The sequence below is a fragment of the Parasteatoda tepidariorum genome, chromosome 2 (genome assembly GCF_043381705.1).
Source record: "Parasteatoda tepidariorum isolate YZ-2023 chromosome 2, CAS_Ptep_4.0, whole genome shotgun sequence".
In the NCBI taxonomy this organism is placed as follows: Eukaryota; Metazoa; Arthropoda; class Arachnida; order Araneae; family Theridiidae; genus Parasteatoda; species Parasteatoda tepidariorum.
This window is the reverse complement of record NC_092205.1, coordinates 85,656,797-85,681,976: the sequence shown is the minus strand read 5'-3', so window position 1 is coordinate 85,681,976 and position 25,180 is coordinate 85,656,797. Positions and strand designations below refer to the sequence as shown.

Genomic DNA, 25,180 nt, shown 5'->3' with positions numbered 1-25,180 from the left:
ATTTCAATAAGTAAGACTTTTAAGATAAAAAAAAAGTTCAAGATAGTTCTTAATGCGACACTATAACTGCGGTAGCTCAAAGGAACGAGCGCTTTCCTTCCAATGAGTGTGACCCAGGTTCGAATCTAAGCATCGACTGGTAGTAAGAATGCTGTTGCTGTTCTCGGTTTCGCACCCTGTACCACAATGCTGTCATAGTTATATTATAAATTTTTTTTTAAATTACGAAGTTTGTTGTAAGTAAACTGTTAAAAAACAGGTGTCAGTTTTTAAATAACAGTATTTTTTCTGTAACAGTATTTTTTCTGTGAAATAAATGGTTTTATACTGGCACGCCAGCACACTGTGACAGTTTTTTGGTGTAAATAAACATTCTGTTTGAAACTGTCCTGATGAAATATTTTGGGTAATTCTGTACTTCAGTAATTTTTTTAAAGTGGAAGTAATCAATCTTTTTTCTCATATTTTTCGAAATCAAAAAGGGCATTTTTCGAATCAAAATGCACATAAACTATGGTTACTTTCTCATTATGTAATTCTAAGAAATACAGTCGTAATTTGTTTGCATTTTCATATTTTGAAAAACCGCAACTCTACCGCCTAATTAAAGCATAAAGTACAAGTAATTAAAGCATAACATATAAAATATGTATGTATTATGCGCAATTATGAGAACAATTATGTTTACTTACCAACATAACCAGCAAATACCAACACAAGCCCAATTTGAACAAAAGAAAATCAGAAAGAGAACCAAAATGGCAATGAAGAGACGATCGTAGCTTTGATCCATATCTGTTAACAATTATGAAATTGTGAATTATAGCGCAATAATTAAAAATTGCAAATAAATTTAAAATGTTTAGCATTATTTCTTACGAAGCATAATGAACATGAAAGTTAGTGAATATTTCAACATGCAATAAAGAATTAGTCACAAGAATGACTTGCGCGTCAATATTATTTAAATTATTTATTGTAAGCAAGAAGCATTAATCTGAATATATATGCATAAACCAATTTAAGGTTTTTATTAAAATTTTATGATAGTTTTAAAAAATCAAACCAATTTTCTCACGATTGTCTAAATGGGCTGCGGAAATTGAAACTTTACAATGGGGGAAAAAAAGGTATAACCATGAATAACTGTTGCTCTAATCACCAGATCTCAAATGGAATCATTGGACTGTCATAAATGGGAACATAAATAGTTTTTAAAGTATGATGAAAAATGCGAAAATAATATTTGGGAACATTAACATTTTTACTACTTTTCTGATTGGAGTCATGTTTTACAAATTGCAGCTACGAAAAGAAAGGTAGTTTATACGCCTCAATTCTTAGAGAACTGTGACGATAACAAATTTAACGTGTGCTTTTTGGTCCATTAAAGCAGATAAGCGTGTTGCCTTTTTTACGTGTTGCAACGTGATACCACTATAGTTTCAAACTAAATAAAATGTATTTGAAAACTTGCTAATGCTTAACTACTTTTTAAGATCAAATCAAACTACACAATGCACGTAAGCACATCTGGTGATTAATACTAGAGAAAATCGAAAATCTCTTTAAAATATCTTCACTGCTGAGAAATTTGTGCAAGAATTCTGTAAAATAATCATTAGTAGTTAAAAAAAGGAAAGAGAGAAAAGTTAATCAAGGAAAAAAAATTGAGATGAAATTGCATTTTGTGTAGTTTTTTTGCAAGAATTAAAATTGATTAGACAATTTTAAATGTTTCTTTCATGCAGAGGAAGCTTGCATTAATTAGCATCATAAAAAACTGCGATTGGACGCCATGCATAAAAAGCGTATAATTGTTAAGCATGCCCACATGCATACTTTAATTCAACGACATACCACTTTTCTTCGTGATCGGTCATGGAATATCACCTCGTGAACTGTAATCTGTGAATATCAATAATTATTAGTGAATTTAATTTCAACTTTCATTTATAAATACTTATTAATACTGTTATCTTTGTAAGGCAGAGTAAAATTAATTCGGATGTAGCTTTTTCGTGAAAAATTCTAGAAAGTAAAATTAGAGCTTAATTTCATTAATAATTTTAAAAAAATTAAACATTAAAAAAAATAAAACTTTAAAGATTTTATTTTATTTTTTTACAGTTATCTTTCAATACATAATATCATCATAAGTTATGATTTTTTTCGTTGTTGAAGTTTATAATTTGTGTTGTGAATTGTTCATTTTTCTTAAATATAGTATCGATACACCAATAACTAATTAAATAAAAAAAGTAAAATCTAATTTATTTTTTTTTGTAATTTAAAAATATCTAATTCTATTTCGAACCATTTTTATCAGAAAACAAACATAGGCTCAATAAAAGCATTTATGAATTACGAATACTATGAAAAATATTTGTTGTTCTTTAAAATATTTATTATTGACTTGAATTTTAAGTTCACATCAATCGATAAGAGTTTAAAAAAAGTTTCAAAATAAACTTACTTCTAACTTCCCCCACAGAAATGCTTACATCTTTGTAATCACATCTTAGGCCAACGAATCCATCCGCACAACTGCAAAAACAGGAAAAAAATATATACTGTACAATAATTTATTAAGTTACAATTATATCATAAGTTTTTATAAGTTATCATAATTATATATAATTATAAATAAGTTTTTTTCTAAAAGGCAACAAAAACATAAAACTTCAAAAAAGAGCAATTCATTTCACTGGTTTTAGTTGATCGTAGCTTTATTGAAAATCTAAAATCGAATATTTCCTTTATTTTTAATTCATTTTGTGTTTAGATGATTTGATTTTAAAAAAAACAAAAAAAAAAGCGATGCAATACAGAAAATGACATTAATTTCCTAAAATTGTTCAAATTTTAGTGAAAAGTGTTTTCATATTTCTTTCTTAGCATCCTTTCACACACACACACACACAAAAAACCAGTCAAATTAGTGCAATATATAATGAAATTTTTCAAAATTTTATAAATTTGCTTTGTACCATATTATATTAAGATATTTTTTATGCTATAAAAACTGACGAAAAAAGTAACAATGTTTTTTTTTGCTTTGATACTGTAAAAAATATGGCATTGTAAGAAACTACGGTAAAAAAAAACGCTAACACTCTGAGTGTCAACACTTTTTACCGTAAAATTTTACGGAACAGAAAATCTTATATACCGTGACTTTTGCAGTAATGCAGTAAAATCAATGAATCACTGTTGTTAAATAAATATTACTATAAAGATAACGGTAATAAATTCTACAGTAAAAATAAATTTTACGGTGAAATAAATTTTAACGTTGCTGTTCTCAGAGTGTTAGTACCTTTTATCGTAATTTGATTCGAAATTTCTTACAATGTACTCAGAATTTAGTTCTGAAGTTTTATTTGCCACAACAAGAAATATTCCGTTTTGTCATAATTTTATTTTTTTTTAAACAAATATATTTTTCTTGAAAGTTCTGTGACTAATCAAGTATAAAATTTTAATCAACTTGATCAAGTATTCAATTTTTTAATTAAATCTAATACTCACTGTGGCTTTTTTTTATTTGAGGAAAACTCAAAGAAGCAAATGAAAATACTCATTAAGAAATTTACAGAACGTGTAAGTGAATTAGAAGCTATATTTTTATAGCAGTGAGGATATTGCTCTTTAACAAATGATTCTTATCCATATTTATATACTATTAGCAGCTTTTCTTAGATTTTTTAAGGGAAAAAAAGCACATTATTGATTATATTACCGGTAAAAAAATGTTTGTAATATAAATATTTTAAAATAATTTTTGGCGAATGAAGTAATATACCTCTACCTTTTTTCAAATATGTTTTATATTCCTTCACTGAATTAGTACAATTGGAGCATAATAGCTTTATTTTTCATATTTGTTTTACTATATTGCTAGAGTCAAAATTTATTGCGAACATAATTTTAATTTTTAAAAATTATTTACCTGTGGCTTTATTTACTTTTGTGGAATAGTTTTTGGCTAACTAATGTCCCAGTACTACCAATTATGTTTTTAGTCTTGTTACAAATTGCCCTTAGTACATAGCTTGCATTTATTTTGCTTTTTATGTTATAGGGTGCGTAAAAAAAGTTTGGTAACTATAAAACATATCGAGAAATATATACATTGGATAAAAAGAATAAAAATAGTTACATCCAATGTTTTGTGAAAGATACCCAATAATATCAACTCGATATTTTACTCCCACCTCCTAGTGTCAGGGTGGAGGGTAATTTTGAAATCTTAAATAGGGACCCCTATTCTTTATTGCAGATTTGGATTCTCCAGGAAAGAGTAATTCTATTTGAGTTGTAAGTTTACGTATTATGTTTAACAGAGGGTGCTGTAATCAAGAGAAATTAAATAGGTTTCAAACAGTTGAAAATGGCGAATCTCGAGACCCATCAGATTAAGATGATAAAAATGGATAATTAGAAAAAAAAATTATTGATTTTTTTTTATAGTGAACCAAAATTTTGGACCCTTGAAGGTTCACTATCGCGGGGTTTGACTGTATTATCATTTGCGGCGATTTCGCGTCAATTTCGACAAATTTCAAAGACGATTTATCAAAAAACGTCTTAAAAATTCGTCTCACCAAAAGAAACTTTATAACTATTTCACATCAGATTAAGATGATAAAAAATGGATAATTAGAAAAAAAATTATTGATTTTTTTTTATAGTGAACCAAAATTTTGGACCCTTGAAGGTTCACTATTGCGGGGTTTGACTGTATTATCATTTGCGGCGATTCCGCGTCAATTTCGACAAATTTCTAAGACGATTTATCAAAAAACGTCTTAGAAATTCGTCTCACCAAAAGAAACGTTATAACTATTTATAACTTAAACCGCATTGGCATTAAGTACATGCATTAATAAATGCATAAGTAGTTCAATCATGTTTTCATAATAAGAAATAATATTTTTCCGAATAAAAATATAGTTGACCTTTAAGCAAATTGTGTTCGTTTGTGCTATTTTAAATATCTGCGACGTTCTGGAAGTCTTTGAGTTCACTGCCAATTAAATTAAAACCACAGATACAATAAGAAACTCATACATTTGACTTGCCAATCAGATAGGAGGTTATCCTTTGTCTGGTTTTGTTGAAATAACATAAACAAATACTTTGTTTTTAAAATGGTTTGTTTTGAAGGGATCAAGTGAACTAAAACTAACTCAAAAATTGGCTGTTCTCTAAAAGTTAGTCTTAAGTTCAGTTCAATGGGGTGAAAACCTTTACATAAGTTATTTCCATTTAAAAGATTGATTTTAAAAATATTTGTTTTTAAGTATTATTATGATTGTTTAATGAATTGTCACGCACAAAAAAAACTGTGTATACATTATATTAATGGAATAACCTTATACATCACAAAAGTAATTACCATTAATTTTTACCATTTTAATTAAACTTAGTACATAAACATTTATGTGTGAGTTATTATAACGGTCGATAAAATAATATATAATCTAATGTATATAATTCTCTTACGTGGCTCTCAAATTTGGCCGTATTTCTTTTCCGCTGGTGGCAGCAGTTTTCGTTTTTAAAGAAGTACTTTGTACAATTAAATAAGATTCTTTTCACAACACTTAAATATTTACTTTATTTTCTTCATATATACAGAGAACAGTCGGCAATGAATTCTGTTAGGTTAAAAAACATTTCGCTAAAAAAAGAACGAATTCTAAAAGAAATAAAAATAAACAACTTAAAAAATAAAAATGCTGTTGCCAGCCATAGAATTTTTTGAAAGTTAACTTAGCAACATAAATCAAAATGACATAGAAGCGCAACTAGATCAAAATTATGATACCTGAGCGCTTGACGTAACAAATCCTTCAATTCTAAAAGTGTTGTATCGCCAAATGCCCAAATTAACAATTGTGTTCTTAAAGAAATTCTATAAAAAGTTTTAAATAAACAACCTACTTCTACAACTGCTTCTTGAAGAACTTGGCTCATTGATTAAAAATATTGTTTTAATTTTACAGTACTAACTTTACTTCTACTTTCATTATTGCTATGACCCTCTTTCATTACATTTTACAACTTCATGCTAAATTTGAGGACTTTAAGTTGCTTTGTGGTTGAATACTGAAATTTAGAAATGTGTACATAAAAAAATAATATTTAGAGGTTAAGAGTTGCCTCAGAAGAATTTGAATTGTTGACACTGAATTTAATGATGGAAACAATCGTTTTTGTGAAAAATTGAATTGTATTGCTGACATCAAAACTAAAAATATTGTGTTTCAACTTAACAATACTACCTTAACTTTTACTTATATAACTTATATATTTAGGGTGGCTTCCTTCAGAGAATTAAAAATACAAAAAATTATCTTCATCGAAGCCGATGCTTTACATCCGGCGTTCAGTGGCAGATTACTATTTCATATAGTTTTATAACACATGGCTTTAGCCCTCTGGTGGGAAAGACTTTAAAACAAGACTTACAACAGTTACTTTTCTCAACAACTGAAATTTAGAATAGTGTGATTGTGATTAAGCAAAATATGTGAACAATTTCAAATTAATATTGAAATGTACAGGTTTAGAATTTTCTACAGTGAAAAGTTTTCGGAACTTCAGTATTCGAAAAAGTATACACAAGCTAGACGTTAAGAACGTATCCAATGAGCGAGCAAAGCGAGCATTGGATTGCGAAGCAATCCGAAATGAACTGCGAAAGCAGTTCCGGGGGATGGCGAGCGCCAGCAAGCAGGGGGCGAAGCTTCCTAGTTTTATGAAATTTTTGTTGTGGAGAAATTGACTGTTATCATTTTGCATATAATCTTACATTCATATTTTCTGTAAAAAATGTTTCAAAATAACTAATATGAAAATTTGAAGCGACCAAAGCGAAATTGGATCAAGTCAAAAGCATAAATATTGTTTACCGATTAATGCTTTGTTAACAATGTACTTTTTCAAAGCCATAGAATAAACCAAGGTCTTGAAATCAAGTGAACTATAATAAACACTTTAAGGGTTAACTAGAGTTAATAAGCTTTGACCTTGGCTACTTGAAAAATATAATTTAAGGCTTAGATCCAGTTAAGTTCAGAACATCTCATACATCAATAGAAGTTATTATGATAATGATCATATAAAATATAATTATCACATTATTAATACTCCACTTTACTTAACATAACATACCCGAAAAATCATATATTTTAAGAGGGCATTCTATCTTCTTTAAATCATTCCTACAGATTTGAATTTGTTTAATAAAAAATAGATGGTTATATATTTAACAGAATTTTTAAAAAAAATCATCAGTATGATACGATGAGCTCCCAGAAGGGCAGTCTATTAAAATAATTCCTACGGATTTAAATTTCTATAATAGAAAATAAACCATCCAACAGAATTAAGAAGAAAAAAAAGTCATAAATATGATACGATGAGCATCCTAAGTGACTTCCTGTCTTCTTAAAATCATTCCAATAGATTTGAATTTATTTAATAAAAAATAGTCCGTTATATATTTAACGGAATTAGAAGAAAAATCATCAATATAATACTATGAGCTTCCGAAGTGGCTTCCTATCTTCTTAAAATAATTTCTACAGATTTAAATTCATTTAACAAAAAATAGTCTGTTATATATTCAACAGAAGTCGAAAAAAAAAATCTTCAATATGATACAATGAGCTCTCAGAATGGCATTCTATTCGCTTAAAATAATTCCTACGGATTTAAATTCCTATAATAGAAAATAGATCATTCAACAGAATTAAGAAAAAAAATCATAAATATGACACGATGACCATTCTAAGTGGCTTCCTATCTTCTTAAAATCATTCCAATAGATTTGAATTTGTTTAATAAAAAATAGTCCGCTATGCATTTAACATAATTAGAAAGAAAAAAAGCCATAAATATGATATTATGAGCTCACAGAATAAGTAAAGGAAGCCAAGGATTTTGAGCGGGAATCACACTTTAAAAAATGAGAAAAATAGAATAATGTCTTTGACTTCCTAAACCTTCGCTACCATTTGAAAGAAAAGTGTCTGAATGTGGATGAAGGATATTAAAGAAAAAGTGAAATTTAAAACCCGACTGACACTTCCGCGTAACGTATGCTTCTAATTTTATCTCCGTGATCCTCACATTACTCATAAACTCTTTAACACTTGCATGACGTACACCTGAGTTTTCCCTCCACTTCGGTTATTCACTGCTGAAAATGGATTCTCTCCGTGTTATTGCCATGCATAACCGAAATTCGCCTTTTGTAAGAGTTAAATGGGAAGTATATGGATTCTTTCCGTGCTATTGCCATGCATAACGGAAATATGCTTTTGTCTTGTAAGAACTAAATTGGACGAACATATTCTTTCCGTGTTATAACATGCAAATGCGAAATATGTCCTCGTCGTAAAAGAACTGAATGGGAAGAACATGGATATTTTTTTCCGTGTTATTGCCATGCATAACGGAAATTAGCCTTTTGTAAGAGTTAAATGGGAGGCATATGGATTCTTTCTGTGTTATTGCCATGCATAACGGAAATATGCTTTTGTCTTGCGAGAACTAAATTGGAAGAACATATTCTTTCCGTGTCATAACATGCAAATGGAAAATATATCCTCGTCTTGAAAGAACTGAATGGGAAGAACATGGATATTTTTTTCCGTGTTATTGCCATGCTTATCGGAAATATATGCTTTTGTCTTGAATGTTGAGCAAATGGCAGAACATGAATTCTTTCAGTGTTATTGACGTGCTTATCGAAAATATGTCTTTGTCTTAAAAGAACTAAATGGGAAGAACAATTTTTTTCCCTGTTATTGCCAAGCTATAAAAAATATACTTTTGTTTTGAATGAATATTGAATAAATGGTAGAACATGAATTCTTTCCGTGTTATTGCGATGCATTTCGAATCATGCCTTTGTCTTGAAAGAATTAAATGGGCAGAACATGCTATCTCTCAGTGCCAATGACACTCATACGAAAATATGCCTTCGTCTTGTATGAATTGAATAGGAAGAACATGAATTATTTCAGTGTTAATCAGCATATCGCATGTTATGAGATATGTATGCATATCGGATATGTGCCTTTATGTATATCCGATATGTGACTTTGTGTAATACGAATTAAATGGGGAAAATACTGTTCGCGTGGTATTCTTTTTTTAAATTGAAGATTTCACTCAGAAAATTAAGCTAAAAAATACTGTGGCCATGCAATGAGGTGTTAGTAAGAATGTTCTGACGAAGTCAACGACAGAGATAACATGGTAGCTCTCTCTGTACTAAAGGTGTACCCATCTGTCGTAATAGATTCGTGAATCTGCTTTAGATGCAANGATAATAAAAATAACATTTTATCACAAAGCAGAGATTTTTAAATGAATAAATAGTAAGAAAAAGCTCGGAGTCTCCAATCTTATAACTTATAATCGATGTTATTTTAATGGTCATTGTAACAGATAAGCACCGAAATTTTAATACACAGGTGCTTTGAGAATGAATATTTGTAATAGAAATAAGGTATACTTACTGGCAAACGTATTCTCTGACTACTCTATAAAATACACATGTGCCACCATTGAGGCAGAAATCTGAAGTTGGACAGGGCTCTGTCGTCCATGGACTAGATTCTATAAGAGTAAATGAACAGTGTTTTAGAATTAAAATGACAAACAATCAAAAGATTTTTTTTGAAAGACTTTATGAAGAGATTAATAATTTTACGTAAATTAGTTATTGATATTAAGTGCCATTATTAATTTTACGTAATTAATACACGCTCAGAACTTAAGTCTAATTTTTATTGCAGAAAAAAACTTTTAAACGAGCCAAAAAATATCATAAATTTGATTTATTTAATCATTATTTTTATGATGATAATAAATAAAGTACTTGAAAACTTTTTTTAATGCCCACCTGATTGACACTCGTCATTCAGATTATTAGTAGGGCAGATTTGCTGGACACTCTGTCAGTAGCACCATATTAGGTGGGCCAACGTTTTTCCCAAAGTAAGAGCAGATAGTGCAGAGAATGAAAGAATATCCATGCCTTGTCCGGGATTTGAACCCAGGACCTTTTTTGATCAAATAATGGGGGGTAAAAATTAAAAATTTCATTACTGTATAAGATGCAGTGCAATGTATACAGTGGCGTGATCGAGTAACCAAGGTTGGTAACCCGGTAATATACATATATTATAAATATCTATATAATAAATTTCTTATTGTGTGTGGATCAAGAAAAAAAAATGGGAATAATCATAGTTAATATCAATAATTGATTTACTCAACACTAATTATCTTTTCATTTTTATTAGTTTTTTCAATAACTCTTTTGTGCAAATAGTGTATTGATCAAATCAGTAGCATCAATATATTGGAATAAAGCTAACATTTTTATAATCAACACTAAAATTTTCGTTCCTGTATTGCAAATACTGATATTTTCGTTTTTGCGTGTTACAATTAGTGTTCTGATTAAATCAGCGCCACTAAGCAGTTAGAGTTGGACAAAAATAATCCCACAATTGTTTTAATACAAGAAATTTCGGTATCTGAGTCGTAAGCAGTGAACTGATTAAATCAGTGTGGCCATGCGAATGGATTAAAATACTTGCGCAAAATATCATTATGATCAACAGTGAAATTTTCTTAACTGTGCTGCTAGAAATGTACTGGATATATCACTTTGGCCAAGTAATTTGTCTAAAATAATCTTGAAAATTAAATGAGCTAATTATTTAAGAATGGAATTTTCGTAACTGAGTACTTCGTATTGAATTGACTTTAAAAAAATGGCCAAGTATTTGGAACAAATTAATTCCGAATATGTTTTATTCCGAATATGTTTCATAAAATCCTCGTTCTAGTATCATTCGTGAAATAAATGTATGTAAAATAACATTTGTACCATATTATTCTTGTAATCAAATTTTTGTCATAATCAGAAGAGTACCTTAATTAGTGAAATTAATTAGAAATGCAAAATATAAAACGATTTCCTTAAGTATTATAATTGATAGAAAACTGCCGTTCCTTAAATTCAGAAGTAAAAGTCTGTTAAAACAAAGAATCAGTTCTACACAATGCAAATAAAGTTAGTATAAAGTGATTTCAAAAGCTTACGTGTTGTTGTAGGTTGCACGGTGGTTGTTGAGGTGGTGGTTGTGGGCTTTTTGGTGGTTGTTTTAGTTGTTTTCTTTCTTGTTACAACAACCGTGGTTGAGGCAGATATGGAATCTTCACTAACTACATTTCCAGCTCTACACTCGTACGTCCCCCTATCGGAAGTACGAGCTTTTCTAATTGTAAGTCTTGAGGTCCTTCTGTAATCAAATAGAAGACAAAAATCAACAAAGTTAGTGTGAGTAAAAGTAATTCAAGAAGTAAATTTGATTTCAATAATCGATATTTAAATACAACTAATTAATTTGATTCTCAAAATATACATTTGAATTAAGACTATTCTGGATGGAGATAAATAATTCTGCAATTTTTCTCTGATGTTGAGAAGTTCAAGTAACTTTTAAAAGCAAATTAATTAAACTACCTACACTGATAAAAATATAGTAAAACTACTGTTTTGTATGGTAAAGACATTTCTTTAAAAAAAACTTCTGGTTAAAAAAAGAACGAAATATATCGGTATTCGAAACAATGATAATTTCCGTAAGAGGTGAAAAAGTTAACTAAATGGTAAAGGTGATTAATATTATAAGTAGTACAGACAAAAAATGTTATTATGTAAAAGCAAGTGTCATGTTAATAAAGAATGGATCTATAATAAATAAACTGTTACCCAACTAATTTAGGCCATAATGCTGAAAAGTTTTTATTAAACTTCATTTGAAACAAAAAAATTATTTGGCAGAAAGTCAAATTTACTGAAACTCCTGAATCTTTAAATCCTTTGCTACAATATACTAACTATACGTACCTGAAATTCACATAATCTGTCAATTTTAAAGACAAAAAAGTAAACATGTTTATTTTTCTTCCAAATTTGAATTTATAATTGCAATAAAACTTTATACACCTTTAAATCCACTAAGCGTTTGCCGCAATTTTTTTCTAATTTCATGCCAGCTAATCTTTACTGCATAAAGAGACTAATCTTTATTGTAATAAAATTGAAATTGACGAAAAAAACGACATTTAAAATATCAAATAGCGAAATTTATCAAAAGCCTACACGCGTTTTGATGTCATATTGGTACGTCTTTATGACGTAGATAGAAAAATGGAGATGATATAATTCGACAGACATCACATTACACCAATTGCGATAAATATGATATGAAGTTAAAGAGTAACAATATTAAAATTTTAATATTTTCAAATTGTTATTGTTATTCGTTATGATATCTAAATATTTGAAAAAATTAGTACAACAGTTAGATCATTAAAATAAGAATTTTTGTTTTTGATGGTAAGCAAACTCTCATGGTACGGCCAGTAGTGTTTCGCCAGGAATGAACGAAGTTCTCGGCGTAGTTTTGATGTTTATTGAGACAATAAAATTGAGTGCTCGTTTAGTTTATCCGATGCTTTGTTCGATTTCTAAAAGTAAAATAATTCAAAATCGTGTGTAAAAAGAAAACGGTATTAGATATTAGACATTATATAAAATGTATATTTAAAAAAGTAAATACGCAAACAAACGTTGAAACAAAAGCAGAATTTTGCTTGTGCCAAGGATTAGTGAAAATTTAACATCGTATACAAATAAATATTTCCAGTTTCAAATTCTGACAAGAAAAATAAACATTTCCGTGAAAACCAAGGAAAAAATTTTTTTTTCATTCATTTATTTTTTCCGATGTGACACATATTTATTTTCATAGTAAGAAGTAGAGCGTATCTCATTTAGCAAAAATATGAAAATACAAAATTTTTTTTTTTTCATTGACAGCAATTTATTGCTAGGCACAAATCCAAGTAGTCGCTCCGGTGACGTTTAATTTAATCTTGTTATTTAATCTGGAATGCTTCAATAATAAACACTCTTGTTAGTTTTTTTCGGAAAACATTTTGAATTTAGAATCAAGTTAAAAAAAAATGATTTTGGAAATACTTTCGGATTCTATTAATATTTAAAGTAATAGTAGATAGAATAAATATTTTTTTTCTGTGAGAGTTTTGTGGATTTCTAGGCAATTAAAGAGAAGATAAATTTGTGTAAATTGCAGGATTGCTTTGAAGGATGTAAAGTTCACTATTTTTGTTCAATGTTTCAAGAGTTATAAACGTTTATTTTCAAATACGTAATTACAGTTTTTTTTTTTTTACGAAATACAAATCTTTTCTCCCATTTAAAGATCTACATATCTTAGCGCTGAAATGAAATATCTACAAAGATTATTATCGCAAGCTGAATTGCTCAAAACCAATAATAAAAATCATTTGATTTTGCATACATTGAATCGTGAGTCAGGTGATTAGAAAAAGCATTGCTTCAGATGACGATAGAGCCTTCGAAAAAAGCCTTAAGCCTTTCAAATATATTATTTGCTGCTTCCTAAGAAGAACAACTTTAATGGACTCTCAAAGACAGCGGTTCCCAAAAGACGCTCCACGGAACCCTAGAGTTCCATAGAAGGATCACAAGGGTTCCAAGAGTTAGGAAATCAGTAATAATTATATTTATATATTTAAGACTTCGGTTGTTTGTAAGAAATAATTAGTTTCTGCCAACAAAAATGGAAGTAGCAAAATTTTAAAAATTATTTTTCCATAAATATAAATTATTAAAAGAATATACATATAAAAAAATTCCGTAAATATTTCCCATCCTACTTTTCAATTCAAAATAAAATTACCAAAATCACTAATAAAGAATTACGTTTCTCTGATTCTCAACGTTTATAACAGTTCTCTTTTGAAAATTATAATTCAATTTATTTTATTTATTTTCAGCATCGTCAAGAACAAAGACATAATTTAAAATATTTAATTTTTTACATAAAATATTCACGAAATAACTCGCAGTCTCTTTTTTTTTATCCATTTTTGTTAGCATATTTGCAGCTGCTGATAAATATTTTTTTGTAATCGCCAAAAGAAGTTCGATCATGTAGAGTTCCATGCCCGTAAAAAAGGGGAACTACCGTTCTAAAATACGTTTTTTTCTGTAAAAGGTTTCCTTTTCTAACCTAACAACGGTGCTAGGTTAGAAAATATATAATTATTGTTAACTAGATTTTTCAAAATTAGTTTTTTTTGTTAACTTGTAAACACGCTTTTTTCTTTTTAAGAAATTTCCATTTGGAGGATTTTTTAAAATTTATTATTTAAAATTTTCAACTTCGCTTTTTTTCGAATTATTTAAGAAAAAGAATGAAAAATCGTTCTAGATGAAAATTTTCGTTTTAATCTAATGTGAGGGAAATAAAAAAAATTTATATGTATTTTTATACAGTACTGATGAACAGTAAAACATTTGTTTCAAAATAATGAAGATGTTGTTTACATTTCTTTATTTTTAACAGTCACTAAGTATTTTACTAAAATAAGCCACTCACCTTTTTGTTTTGACCCGTATTCGACCTCTTCTTTCAATTTCGACTCCATTCTTATACCATTCAACCCACGGTATAGGATTGCCTTCGAGATGACAATGTAGTTGGATTTTAGTCCCTTCTTGTTCTCGTACATTTTGGAGACCAGATATACTGGGAGCTTTAGCTGGAATAAGAAGAATAACAATCAAAGAAACATCAATGCATCTTCCCAATTTTAATTTTATGTTTATTTAAAACTGTATAAAAAGAATTTTTCCGTCTTTAATGCCAAAAATAAATGAACTTTTCATTATTTTTATAGTGGCTTAATCTTTTTTCAGATTATATACATTGCCTGTAAGGTATGTGAAACACTTAAAATAACCAGCAGCAAAATTCAGTTGGCTTACGTATTTCGCCACTTATGTAATTCACACTCTTGAGACTTCCAGAATTACATTCTTCCTCGTGACTAATAAAAGCCAGAGTTAAATGACACTATTTTTTTCCTCCAAACATTTTTGGTAGTCATATGATAGATGAGGCGAAGGAGAGAGAAACAAAAAGTTGCGCAATATTGGAGCTGATGCACCAGTTTTACAGCCAAAAAGAATCCCTAGACTAAAATGCAGACTTTGGCCATGGTCCATAGCAATTCCATAACTGATTCCCCCCCCCCCATAACCTGCAGCGATTCCAAAAGTTTTTAAGGATGAGGCATAACAAGAAATGAAAAAAAAAATTTTAAACTCGTAAGTAAACTAATGCATTTTTTTAAAAAAAAGTTTTCTTCCGACAAATCCTTTCAATTTTTGAAAGTCTGAATTGTAAGTTACTCCAGGTATGAGTAATACAGGATAAAGAGGAGAGGACATAATCTCCAGATACATTTATGGGGATTATGTCCTCTTTGAGGTTGCATGAAGTTTATAGCTGTATTAATTTTTATTTAATGAACATAATATGTTATTAGGTAATGCTGTAATGGTGAGGGAAAAAAACTATTACAATTAAACACGACTTGAAAAATATTAATTTGAATTTGACGTAAATTCAAAGCTAATCGACTGAAGTCAAGTCAACAGTGATACACACGTTACCATAAGCTAAATATGATTCTTTGTTGTGGTAGTTTTGAGCAGACGACTAAGACGATAAAAAAAGTAGACTGTTAAAAGTATATAAACATACGATCATAAAGAGTTATTAAAATAAACTTAAATTACGGTGCTCTAGTACTATAGAAGGACGAATTTCAATAAATTTTTGAAAAAGGAGATTACTTGCTTGCATAAAACTTTTAAATCTTATCTTACGATTGGTTGCGAAATTTTGTAGCTGCAATAATTATATCCCGAGTTGTAGTAAAATAGAACATTACTTATGTGAGACGTGTATAAGTCTTTACTTAAACGTATTTTTGACGTTTTGATTTTTTGTACTTTTTAGGTTGCGACTTAGATCATAAACTCGTAATTTAAAAATTTTCATCGCTAAACCTCGAATTTTTTATGCTCCTTTCTTATGATAGTCTTTTAAAGATACAGTAAATTCTTTTTCATATGTATGTAACTTTTTCGTTTAAGCAATTTTTGTTTAATTGATTGATTTAATGCTAATGAAGCAGCTAAAATTAGTTGTTATATTACTTAAAAATTTTTATTTCATTTTTAAGCACAATAATTACTAGTATAATAGTTATTTTTTTATACATAGTATAATAGTTTTTTTTAATTTAAAAAATTTTCGCGCACATTGTGATGATATGAAAACGACATTTTTTTGCCGAATATTCCCCGAAATTTAAAAAAAAGGGAAGGAAAAAAATCAAATAGCTGCGAAATTGACCTTTATATGGTAAAACACACCAAAAATAAATAAAATAAAGTTTCAATTATTAGATTTTTTTAAGGTGTTAATGGTAGGATACACTTTAAATTTAAAAAGGAAGAAAAACAAAACTATGTGGTAACCGAAACATTTATGCCATTGGGTGTTTTATGGGTTGCTGTTGTTTAATTTGATTTTCTAGAAAAGAGCAAAACCGTCATAGTAGAAGTGTATTCTCCCCATTAAAAATTTTTGCAGCTGCACAACCTCAGAATCAGAAGGAAAAAAAAAAACACCTCATACTACGTAAGTGGCTAAGGAGAGGATTAACACACTTGGTCAGAAATTTTAACCTGTCCGGTGATTTCCCACAGGACATAGGGAAAGCGTTTGTTCAGCACAAGAAACTTTACATAGGAGGTATTATCAGTGCATATCTCGTTTAGAATAATAAAGACAAAAAGATAGTGTCTCGCTGGATAATATAGATTTACAGGACTATTATTACATGAAATTACAGGAGCTGGTCACTGAAAACAATACTGATTGATATGAAGAAAGTTTAAGTAGGCTTGAATTCGAACCCGGTTCACCTCATTGGAAGGCGAGCGCTCTATCCCCTGAGTCATCACGGCTCTTGCATATCAAATATGCATATTATAACCCGTGTTTACATCCCATATACGTACATGTCGTCATGTCGTAGTCTAATTGGAAAACATATTAGATTTAACAGCCGACATCAGTTTGCAATGCGCCAGTCGAATTGGAACAATTTCCAGTGTTTACTGACGAAATTTATATTACAAAGTTTTCTTTTTTGTGAGATTTTTAGGCTCATTAAAAAGTGCCTTTAGGATAATTCGAGAATATATTATCTGTTTATTAATTACGCCTAACTTATTTTAAGTCATATGAAATAAACCAGCAAGGTTAATTGTAATATAAACCTAAGCAAAATCAGGTTGATAGCATAATTTTTCGCACTTTTTGTAATTAACCGGAATACATATGGGCTGAGTGCGATGAATTTTAAAAAAACCATCTATTAGAAAATATTAGAAACTTTTCTGCCTGAAGTTTTTGAACCTGCTGGCGTTATCTGTGAAAATTGATCCCACTGGTTCAGGATATAGAGCTCTCGCCTCCCAATGAGGTGACCCAGATTCGAATCCACCGTTTACAGTATTGACGTAAAGTATCGTCTGTGGTAAACGGATCATGGGTTAGAATCTCCTCGATATCTAGCTGACTGTGGGAGTTTTCGTGGTTTTCCAGTTCGTGCAACGCAAAGGCGGGTTAGTTCTATCAAAAGTCTTATTCAAAAGCTGGTTTGATTTAATACTTGATCCAGAAGTTCCCTTTTCCTCTAGGTTGGGTTCAAAACTACACTGCTACGGACTTCATCAATGATAGTCGTAAATTTTAAATAAATTTTAAGCTGGGTTTTCCAAAGGTCAACCGGGTGCTCACAGCTCATGCCTCTATAATAATTGATATCCGAAACATTCTGCTTTGAAAAAAAAAGAAATCAGAATAAACTAAATTTTGGCTTAAATGCAGGTATTATTATTAAATAGTTGAAACTAGCTATTTTTTTTAAAAATTTAATGTTTAAAGTAACGCCTCATAAAATAATTTCTACTCTAATGTTTTCCGAATAGAACTAGATACACATTTTAATAAAAAGCTTCGAAGCGTTGACACCGTTTGGCATATTAACAAGCCACTTAATTTTCAGAATCTTGGCACCCTTTTTTGATAAGTAACAGAATTTTATCTTTTTAAACATTCATCGTTATTCGTTACGGTTTACATTTACTGCACGTCTAAAGGTTGAATTTTGTTTTTAGCTGTACTGAGTCATAATTTATTTTACTACTCATTCTTTTTGACTCAGCGAACGTTGATGAACTTCCATCTCAAAAAAATGCCAAATTACTGCCAAATACTTTTAAGTAATTACATTAAATGATGTTATTTTTCTTTATCAATCAAAATTAAAATAAAACTTTAACAAATGTATCAACTGCTCTCATTTGGCACGGTTTGAAAGTTTTAAATATGTTTTTGGCTAAAGTTTCTTTTGGTACATTGTATTAAAAGAATTAAAAGGATTCGTATGTTTCGATTGTATGTTGATTTAGTGGTACGAAAGCAAAAGACCTTCAATATTGTACCAAACTTAAACCTTATTATCTACTAAAATTAATTCAATAAGACGGAATTATATACAAGGCAAGGAACTTATGCAGGAAATAAAAAATACATAAATAAATAAAAATATTATTAGGATATATCGGGGACGCAAAACTCATATTTACTTACAGAAGAATCAGTATTTACTTGAAAACTTCTTTTCGAGGAAAAGAATAACCCACGTTACCAGCATTTATATTGCTCACCGATCATTTCACTGACATGATCGGTTTACTGACATCTCACTTCGCCAACACAATTAGTAAAACCATTAATTCTTTTGTTGTTGATTTCATAGAAATATTTTATTTTCCCTATCAGGTTAAAACCCCATTCAGGTATTGTGAAGTTTCTCATAAATGTAAATCAAAGGTATCCTGCAAAAGTGAATAAGTCAATAAATAACAAAAGGGAGATAACGTACCAAAGTCGTTTAATTAACAGTTACCCTCGTTAAATTAATGTTTACCTCGTCAATATACATAATAACTTGGGTGTAATGTCAAAATCTATGTATGTTGACTTAATTTTTTTCTTCTCGAAAAGTAACAAGCAATTGAATGACTTAATTACATTAACTCACATTTATTAAATCAATTTTGCAATTAAATGACTTAAGTACATTAACTCACATTTACCTAAGTCATTTAATTAATGGTTACCTTCGTTAAATTAATGTTTACCTCGTCAATATACATTATAACATGGGTGTACTGTCAAAATCTATGCATGTTGACTTGATTTTTTTCTTCCCGAAAAGTAACAAGCAATTAAATGACTTAAGTACGTTAACTCACATTTATTAAATCAATTTTGCAGTTAAATGACTTAAGTACATTAACTCACATTTACCTAAGTCGTTTAATTAATGGTTACCTTCGTCAAATTAATGTTTACCTCGTCAATATACATAATAACATGGGAGTAATGTCAAAATATATGCATGTTGACTTAATTTTTTCCCCCAAAAGAAACAAGCAATTAAATGACTTACGAACATTAACTCTCATTTATTACATCGATTTTGCAATTAAATGACTTAAGTACATTAACTCACATTTAAATGACTTAAGTACATTATCACACTATCACCACCCTTGCAGCAAAATAGCTTGGGCCCTCATTGGGCTAATATTCATGAATCTTGGCTCAATAATTGTTCAAAGAGCCGTTATTTTTCCGATATTGGCTCTATATAGAATTTCTAATTCACCCGATATTTAACAGTCACTTTGCAACCAAGATCGGTTCAAAATAGAATCGTCGGATTCACCCTATATTTTATATCCCTTCCTTAGCCAATGTAGGTTCTATATTGGCCAATGTAGGTCCTATATAGGCCATTCTAAGACCAATATTAGAAAATCTAGACATCCCAATATCGGTCCCTCGGTGCACGTTTTTATAAGACCCATATTGAGCCACGGTGAAATTGTTTCTAGGGCAATTATTGACTTTTTCACCTTTGCTAGTATACTCTTGATATATTCTGAATAAATCCGCAACTAACAGTTAGTGAAAATACCAGTTTTTCTTGTGACGAATTTTAATGATTACAAAAAGTTAACAAGTTATCTGCTAAATATTTTGCAGATATATGAACCGCAAGAAGCATTCCTTTTAATCTTAATTATTTTTTTAACGATTCTAGATTGCAGCACCTTAAGCATTGTAAGAGACTTATCATTTAAAAAGAGTTACGATTTTATAATTTCCGGTGTATATAATAAACAAACACGCTTTGTAAACAAACACGTGAATGATGTTTGTTTTGCCGGAACTTAAAGAGAACATTCGGAGAGTTCCCCGATTTTAAGGTTTTGAAAATAAAGAATCTGACTTTGTAAGACGTAGCATGCATTTAGGAGAAAAACAAATAATTGTGTGTTTATAATGATTGATAAAGTTTCTATGATTATGTGCTATTGTTGAAACAATAAAATATGATAGTAGCCGTCAGTGTATTTTTTTTTGTTATGAAGATGCTATAGGGAGTGTGAGATTACTACATAAAGTTTTAAAATTAAACCTTAAGAAACAATTCAAATTCCTAAATATCCAGAGGTTTTATAGGAACTATGAAAATGTACATGAAAAGATCACGTGCGTTTAACCTTGCAAAATAAAATAAATAAAATGTTGCAACTTAAAATACCTTGGAGCTGCAGTAAAGCTCCCGAAAGTTATCTTCATTGCCAAATAACCAAACTTAGAAACCGATAATTTAAGAGACTTTAAATCTAAGGTTTCTTAACGCAAACTTACGATTTTTGCGTTATTGAATTTCTTTTTTTCATCTAATTTGCTTGAAATTTTGAGGAAGATTTTCTTGTTACGAAATTCGTTTGTTTAGATAAAAGCATTGTTGGTTTTAGATAAATGAATATATTAATGCATAAATAAAGTAATTTTCGTGATTTGTTTTATTTAATTGATAATTACATCATGCATCAGAAAAGTAAATCAAATACAGATCTTTAATACTAATTAAAGATCTAGTTTTGCTTTAGTAATTTTGTCATAGATTAAAATGTATGCGTACATTATTGAGGAACTAATTTACTCAATAAATGAACAAAGAATTTTTTCGAGATTTTTGTGTGCTTAAATAGCTTATTTATCTGCATGTGTTTGATTTATTTACTCTTTAAGTTAGTGGTATAAAATAACGATTGAAAGAGTTCAATTATTTGGTTTAATTTTAATAAAAAATATTTATTTTAAAGTAAAAAAAAAATTAAGCGAATATCATTTTTTACTCTTATATATTAAACTGAAACTTATGAGTCAATCGGTTCTCGTTACTTTTAATTATTATTAGTAGTTAGAATGGAAGAAGCTAAGGCTAAATGTTGGCATCCTTTTCCTATTTTGCGCACCTTTATATGCACTAAAAGAATTCATATTTTATACTAAAAATTATGCATCTTATCTCTTTATTGCCTCAAGTACCTGCTATCTCAGCGTGATAAAATAGTTAGATAATTTATTTTTTTACTAAAATTTTCATATTGAAATAAATTATTGCCTTTTATTTTCTAAATATCTATAATTGTCCCTGCATTCTCAAAAATATTTCCACAAAAACTTAACTGAAAAATACATTTTCGAGAGAAAATATCTTTCATTTCATTGCTGCTAAAAACAAGCAGGAACAGTTCTCACCTGATGTCGGGTAGTTAAATATACCAAACACACTTTTTAACTTCCCAGATTAAGGAAACCTCGAGATGAAAGAGGGGAAAAGCAAGAGGAGTAAAAAAAAAATCCCATCTATTCTATCAAATGCGAAGCAAAAGTTGGAAGCAGACTTTATTTAACTCCAATAGCCCTCTTTTCTAAACAGAGCCAGTCTGGCGCCAAACGTTTGGCGCCATCTAGTAAGCGCCTTACAAAATTCTTATTGAAGGACGAGAACCATAGTATAGAGCAGGTGTGAAAGAACTAATATAGATATTTTCTTAAAAGTAAAAAAATAAAAACATAAGAAAAAAGTTAGAAACTTACAAATTTTTTTCCATTTATTTAACGAGTTTTGGCATTCAATATTGCTTTGATCAATATTAAACTGTTAAAAATATTATTTTTGACTCTACTTTCTCTTAACGCCTCACAACCCATTCAAATGTAATAAAATGGTAAAACCTATTTAATGTATACCTTTCACTGAATGAGAGCTAATAAATAATAAACATTGCAGAGATTCTTAATTAATTTATATTTTAAAAAATTACATTTTATAAATATATATATGCATAAAATGTGACTATATCTTAAAAACTTTTTATGGTATAGCCGTAGAATTAGTACGTAAATGCAAAAAAAAAAAAAAAAAAAAAAAAAAAAAAAAAAAAAAAATTAAAAAAATGAAGCACCGAGAAACAGGTAAATAAAAATGGAAAGGTGCGGATTTTTTTTTTGAACCATTTTCATGTTGCCTACTTCGAATTCTGCAAAAATAGCTTTTCTGAAACATGATAACTAATTATTATTTTCGCAACAATTTGCTCCTCAAATATATTTTCAATTAAATTATATATTTAATTGATGCTCCTCAAATATATTTCAGTCTTCAAATTCATTATAAATTGCCTTTATTATTATTAATTAATTCGATGTTTGCTAAAAGGTCTCTGCATGAATAAAAAATATTAATTAACAAAGATTATTTAACAAATATTAATTAACAAACTACATGAGTAGTATTAGTGCTACTACAAACTACTAATTAACAAACACATATTAATTATTGCATTAATTAGGAAACATATACTTTAAAAAAATTAAAAGTTTTGGTTTGCAAGGCATAAATGTTTGCTTCTTTTTATCCAAAAAACATTGAAACTTTGGGCGAGCATTTGAAATTAAAAAAAAAATAGCATAGGTAATTTGGTAGAATTCCCGGAAAACAACTATTCAAAAATATTATAATCATTAAAAAACAATAAATAGTTATTAAAAATGCATTAAATTACCTTTGAATAAATGAGTTAAGCTAATTTTAATTGGTGCAATTAGTATACGAGAATATAGTGAAATACGTAAAAAGTGATAACATTAAGGTTCGACATGAGGTTAAAATTCATTTTTGAGTAACTTTCTAGAAAAAAAATAAACAAATAAAGTTTATTCCTTGTACAGTGCGCAACGTAAAAAAAAAACGGAAGGCTTGAAAAACTTTTGATTTAATAAATGGATTTTTACATTCAAAAAACATTCTCATGGTTCGAGGAGTATGCTAATTGATTAGTGCAGACTACATTTTAAGTTACCAAACATTATTTCTTAAAATAATTTATTATTTTTCAGATGTTTTAATTTAATAATGGTTGAATTTTTTTATTTTTATTGTAAGGTATAAAAATTTTCTTACTTCATTTTATATCTATTATGCAAAATGGCAAAACTCAAAATAGACCGAAAAAGTTCTTAAATATAAACTTCAAAGTTACTTTTTCTTAGATCAATTTCGATGCGTTAGTTCAAATTTTAGATTTTGTCATTTAAAATTACCTTATTTAAAATAATGCAAAAATTTCGATCATTTCTAAATTAAATAATAAAAGTAATAAATATTTAAATAATATAATTTCTTGTCAGGAATTATTTTCGGATAAATGAGTTTTATAATTGTGTACAAAACTTTTAATTCCCTTAAATAGAATCATAGGCATGGAGAAATGCGCAAAAAGTTGAATTAATATCAACAGGCTCAACTTTCAACCTTCTTTTTTCCAAACTGGACTATATTTAAAGAGTCAAAACTCAATTAGAATTCTTTAGACTTCTCAATCTGTTGAAAAATATATGTTTATTTAGAGAAAGTTTATTTTTGCGGCTATTTTTGTAAGTTTAAATATCGCGTGTACAAATTAATTTGCAATTTCTCTCCAAACCATCATGTGAAAAAGCGACCAATTGATTGAAATTTATTTAGATGTTCCATTTTTATTTTTATGCACACTGTATGTAAAAAATGATGATAAAGAACCCTTCACGAAAAATACTTCCATTACTAAACGCATCAACTACAAAGCTGCCGAGCGCATTTTTATGCAAACTTCTCCACTATACACGACGCATTTGCGGTGAAACCTTTTATCACTCTCATCTATACAAAGCAATTGGGTGAAATTCGTTAGTTGTACAGGATAGCAAACATACTAGTTATTAAGTGTTTCGGCCTTCAATCATTTATTTATTCTTTTAAAAAGAAAAAGACGTTTTGCAGTCAAGCTACTTAACTTTTTAAGATGATTTGTTGAATATAATTGTCTAAATATACCTACCATGTTCGCCTAATGAATTAAATGAACACTTAAGAGTTTAATGCTGCGCATACATTTTTACCTCTTCAATTATTAAAAATTCTAAAATATTTTAGAGGAGCAGTATATTTGAAGATATTAAACATGATTTATAAAATATCAATTTTCTTTTGAAAAAAAACTTCGTGTGGTTATTATAATGTCCATAAAAATTTATATATACCACATTTTTTGCATTACAAAAAGTCACATCAAATAATGAAAAATGCATTTACTGCTAAAAATAAATAAGTAAAATTTTAATTCTATGTTTCGAGAGTTTAAAAATTATACAATGCGAAAATTTTAAATTTAAAATGGAATTGGATGCATAGAACTACAGAATAAAGTTTATAGAACTATAAACATATTGTTACAGTGTTACAATACAAAGGTTTGTTAAAGTTTACGCACTTTATAACCATAAAATTAGGACTTTATGTACTCTTTATGTTTTGCTTAAAGAAAGATAAAAAACAATATCTTTTAACCATTGTGACGAAAATAAGACTCAAACCATCTGTACGTAAAGAAATAACAATCAAAACACTAAAAATTTTAAACGTATTCATTATATAAAAATCGCATAAACGGATAAAAACAAAATTTTGGCAAGACGAATACATGGCAATTTTGGGAACAAAAACTTTAATAATCACTGAAATTGTTACATAATTTATTTATTTATATTTATGAAGTTCATATATTTAAAGTAATAATACAATTAAGAAATAATTCAACTTAAATAGCTTTTACAATAAATTATATTATATTATATTATATTATATTATATTATATTATATTATATTATATTATTATAAAATATAATATTAT

At 28.6% G+C, this 25,180-nt stretch overlaps 1 protein-coding gene across 4 annotated transcripts in view; it reads right to left on the bottom strand.

Annotated features, from left to right (window-relative positions):
• Positions 1-25,180, bottom strand: part of LOC107444360 (pro-neuregulin-2, membrane-bound isoform) — an 82,805-nt gene that overhangs the window by 6,484 nt on the left and 51,141 nt on the right. For 2 of the 4 annotated variants that reach the window (XR_011636202.1, XR_006225824.2), the window contains exons 2-7: positions 14,532-14,694; positions 11,137-11,336; positions 9,540-9,639; positions 2,477-2,547; positions 1,861-1,908; positions 693-795 (exon numbers count right to left, since the gene is read on the bottom strand). Coding sequence is in view for 2 of the 4 variants with exons in the window: in XM_043047982.2 (XP_042903916.1) it covers positions 693-795; positions 2,477-2,547; positions 9,540-9,639; positions 11,137-11,336; positions 14,532-14,694 (637 nt within the window). In the remaining 2 variants the exon portion in view is untranslated. The remainder of the gene's footprint in view (positions 1-692; positions 796-1,860; positions 1,909-2,476; positions 2,548-9,539; positions 9,640-11,136; positions 11,337-14,531; positions 14,695-25,180) is intronic. The other 2 variants (XM_043047982.2, XM_043047981.2) reach the window with 1 other exon arrangement.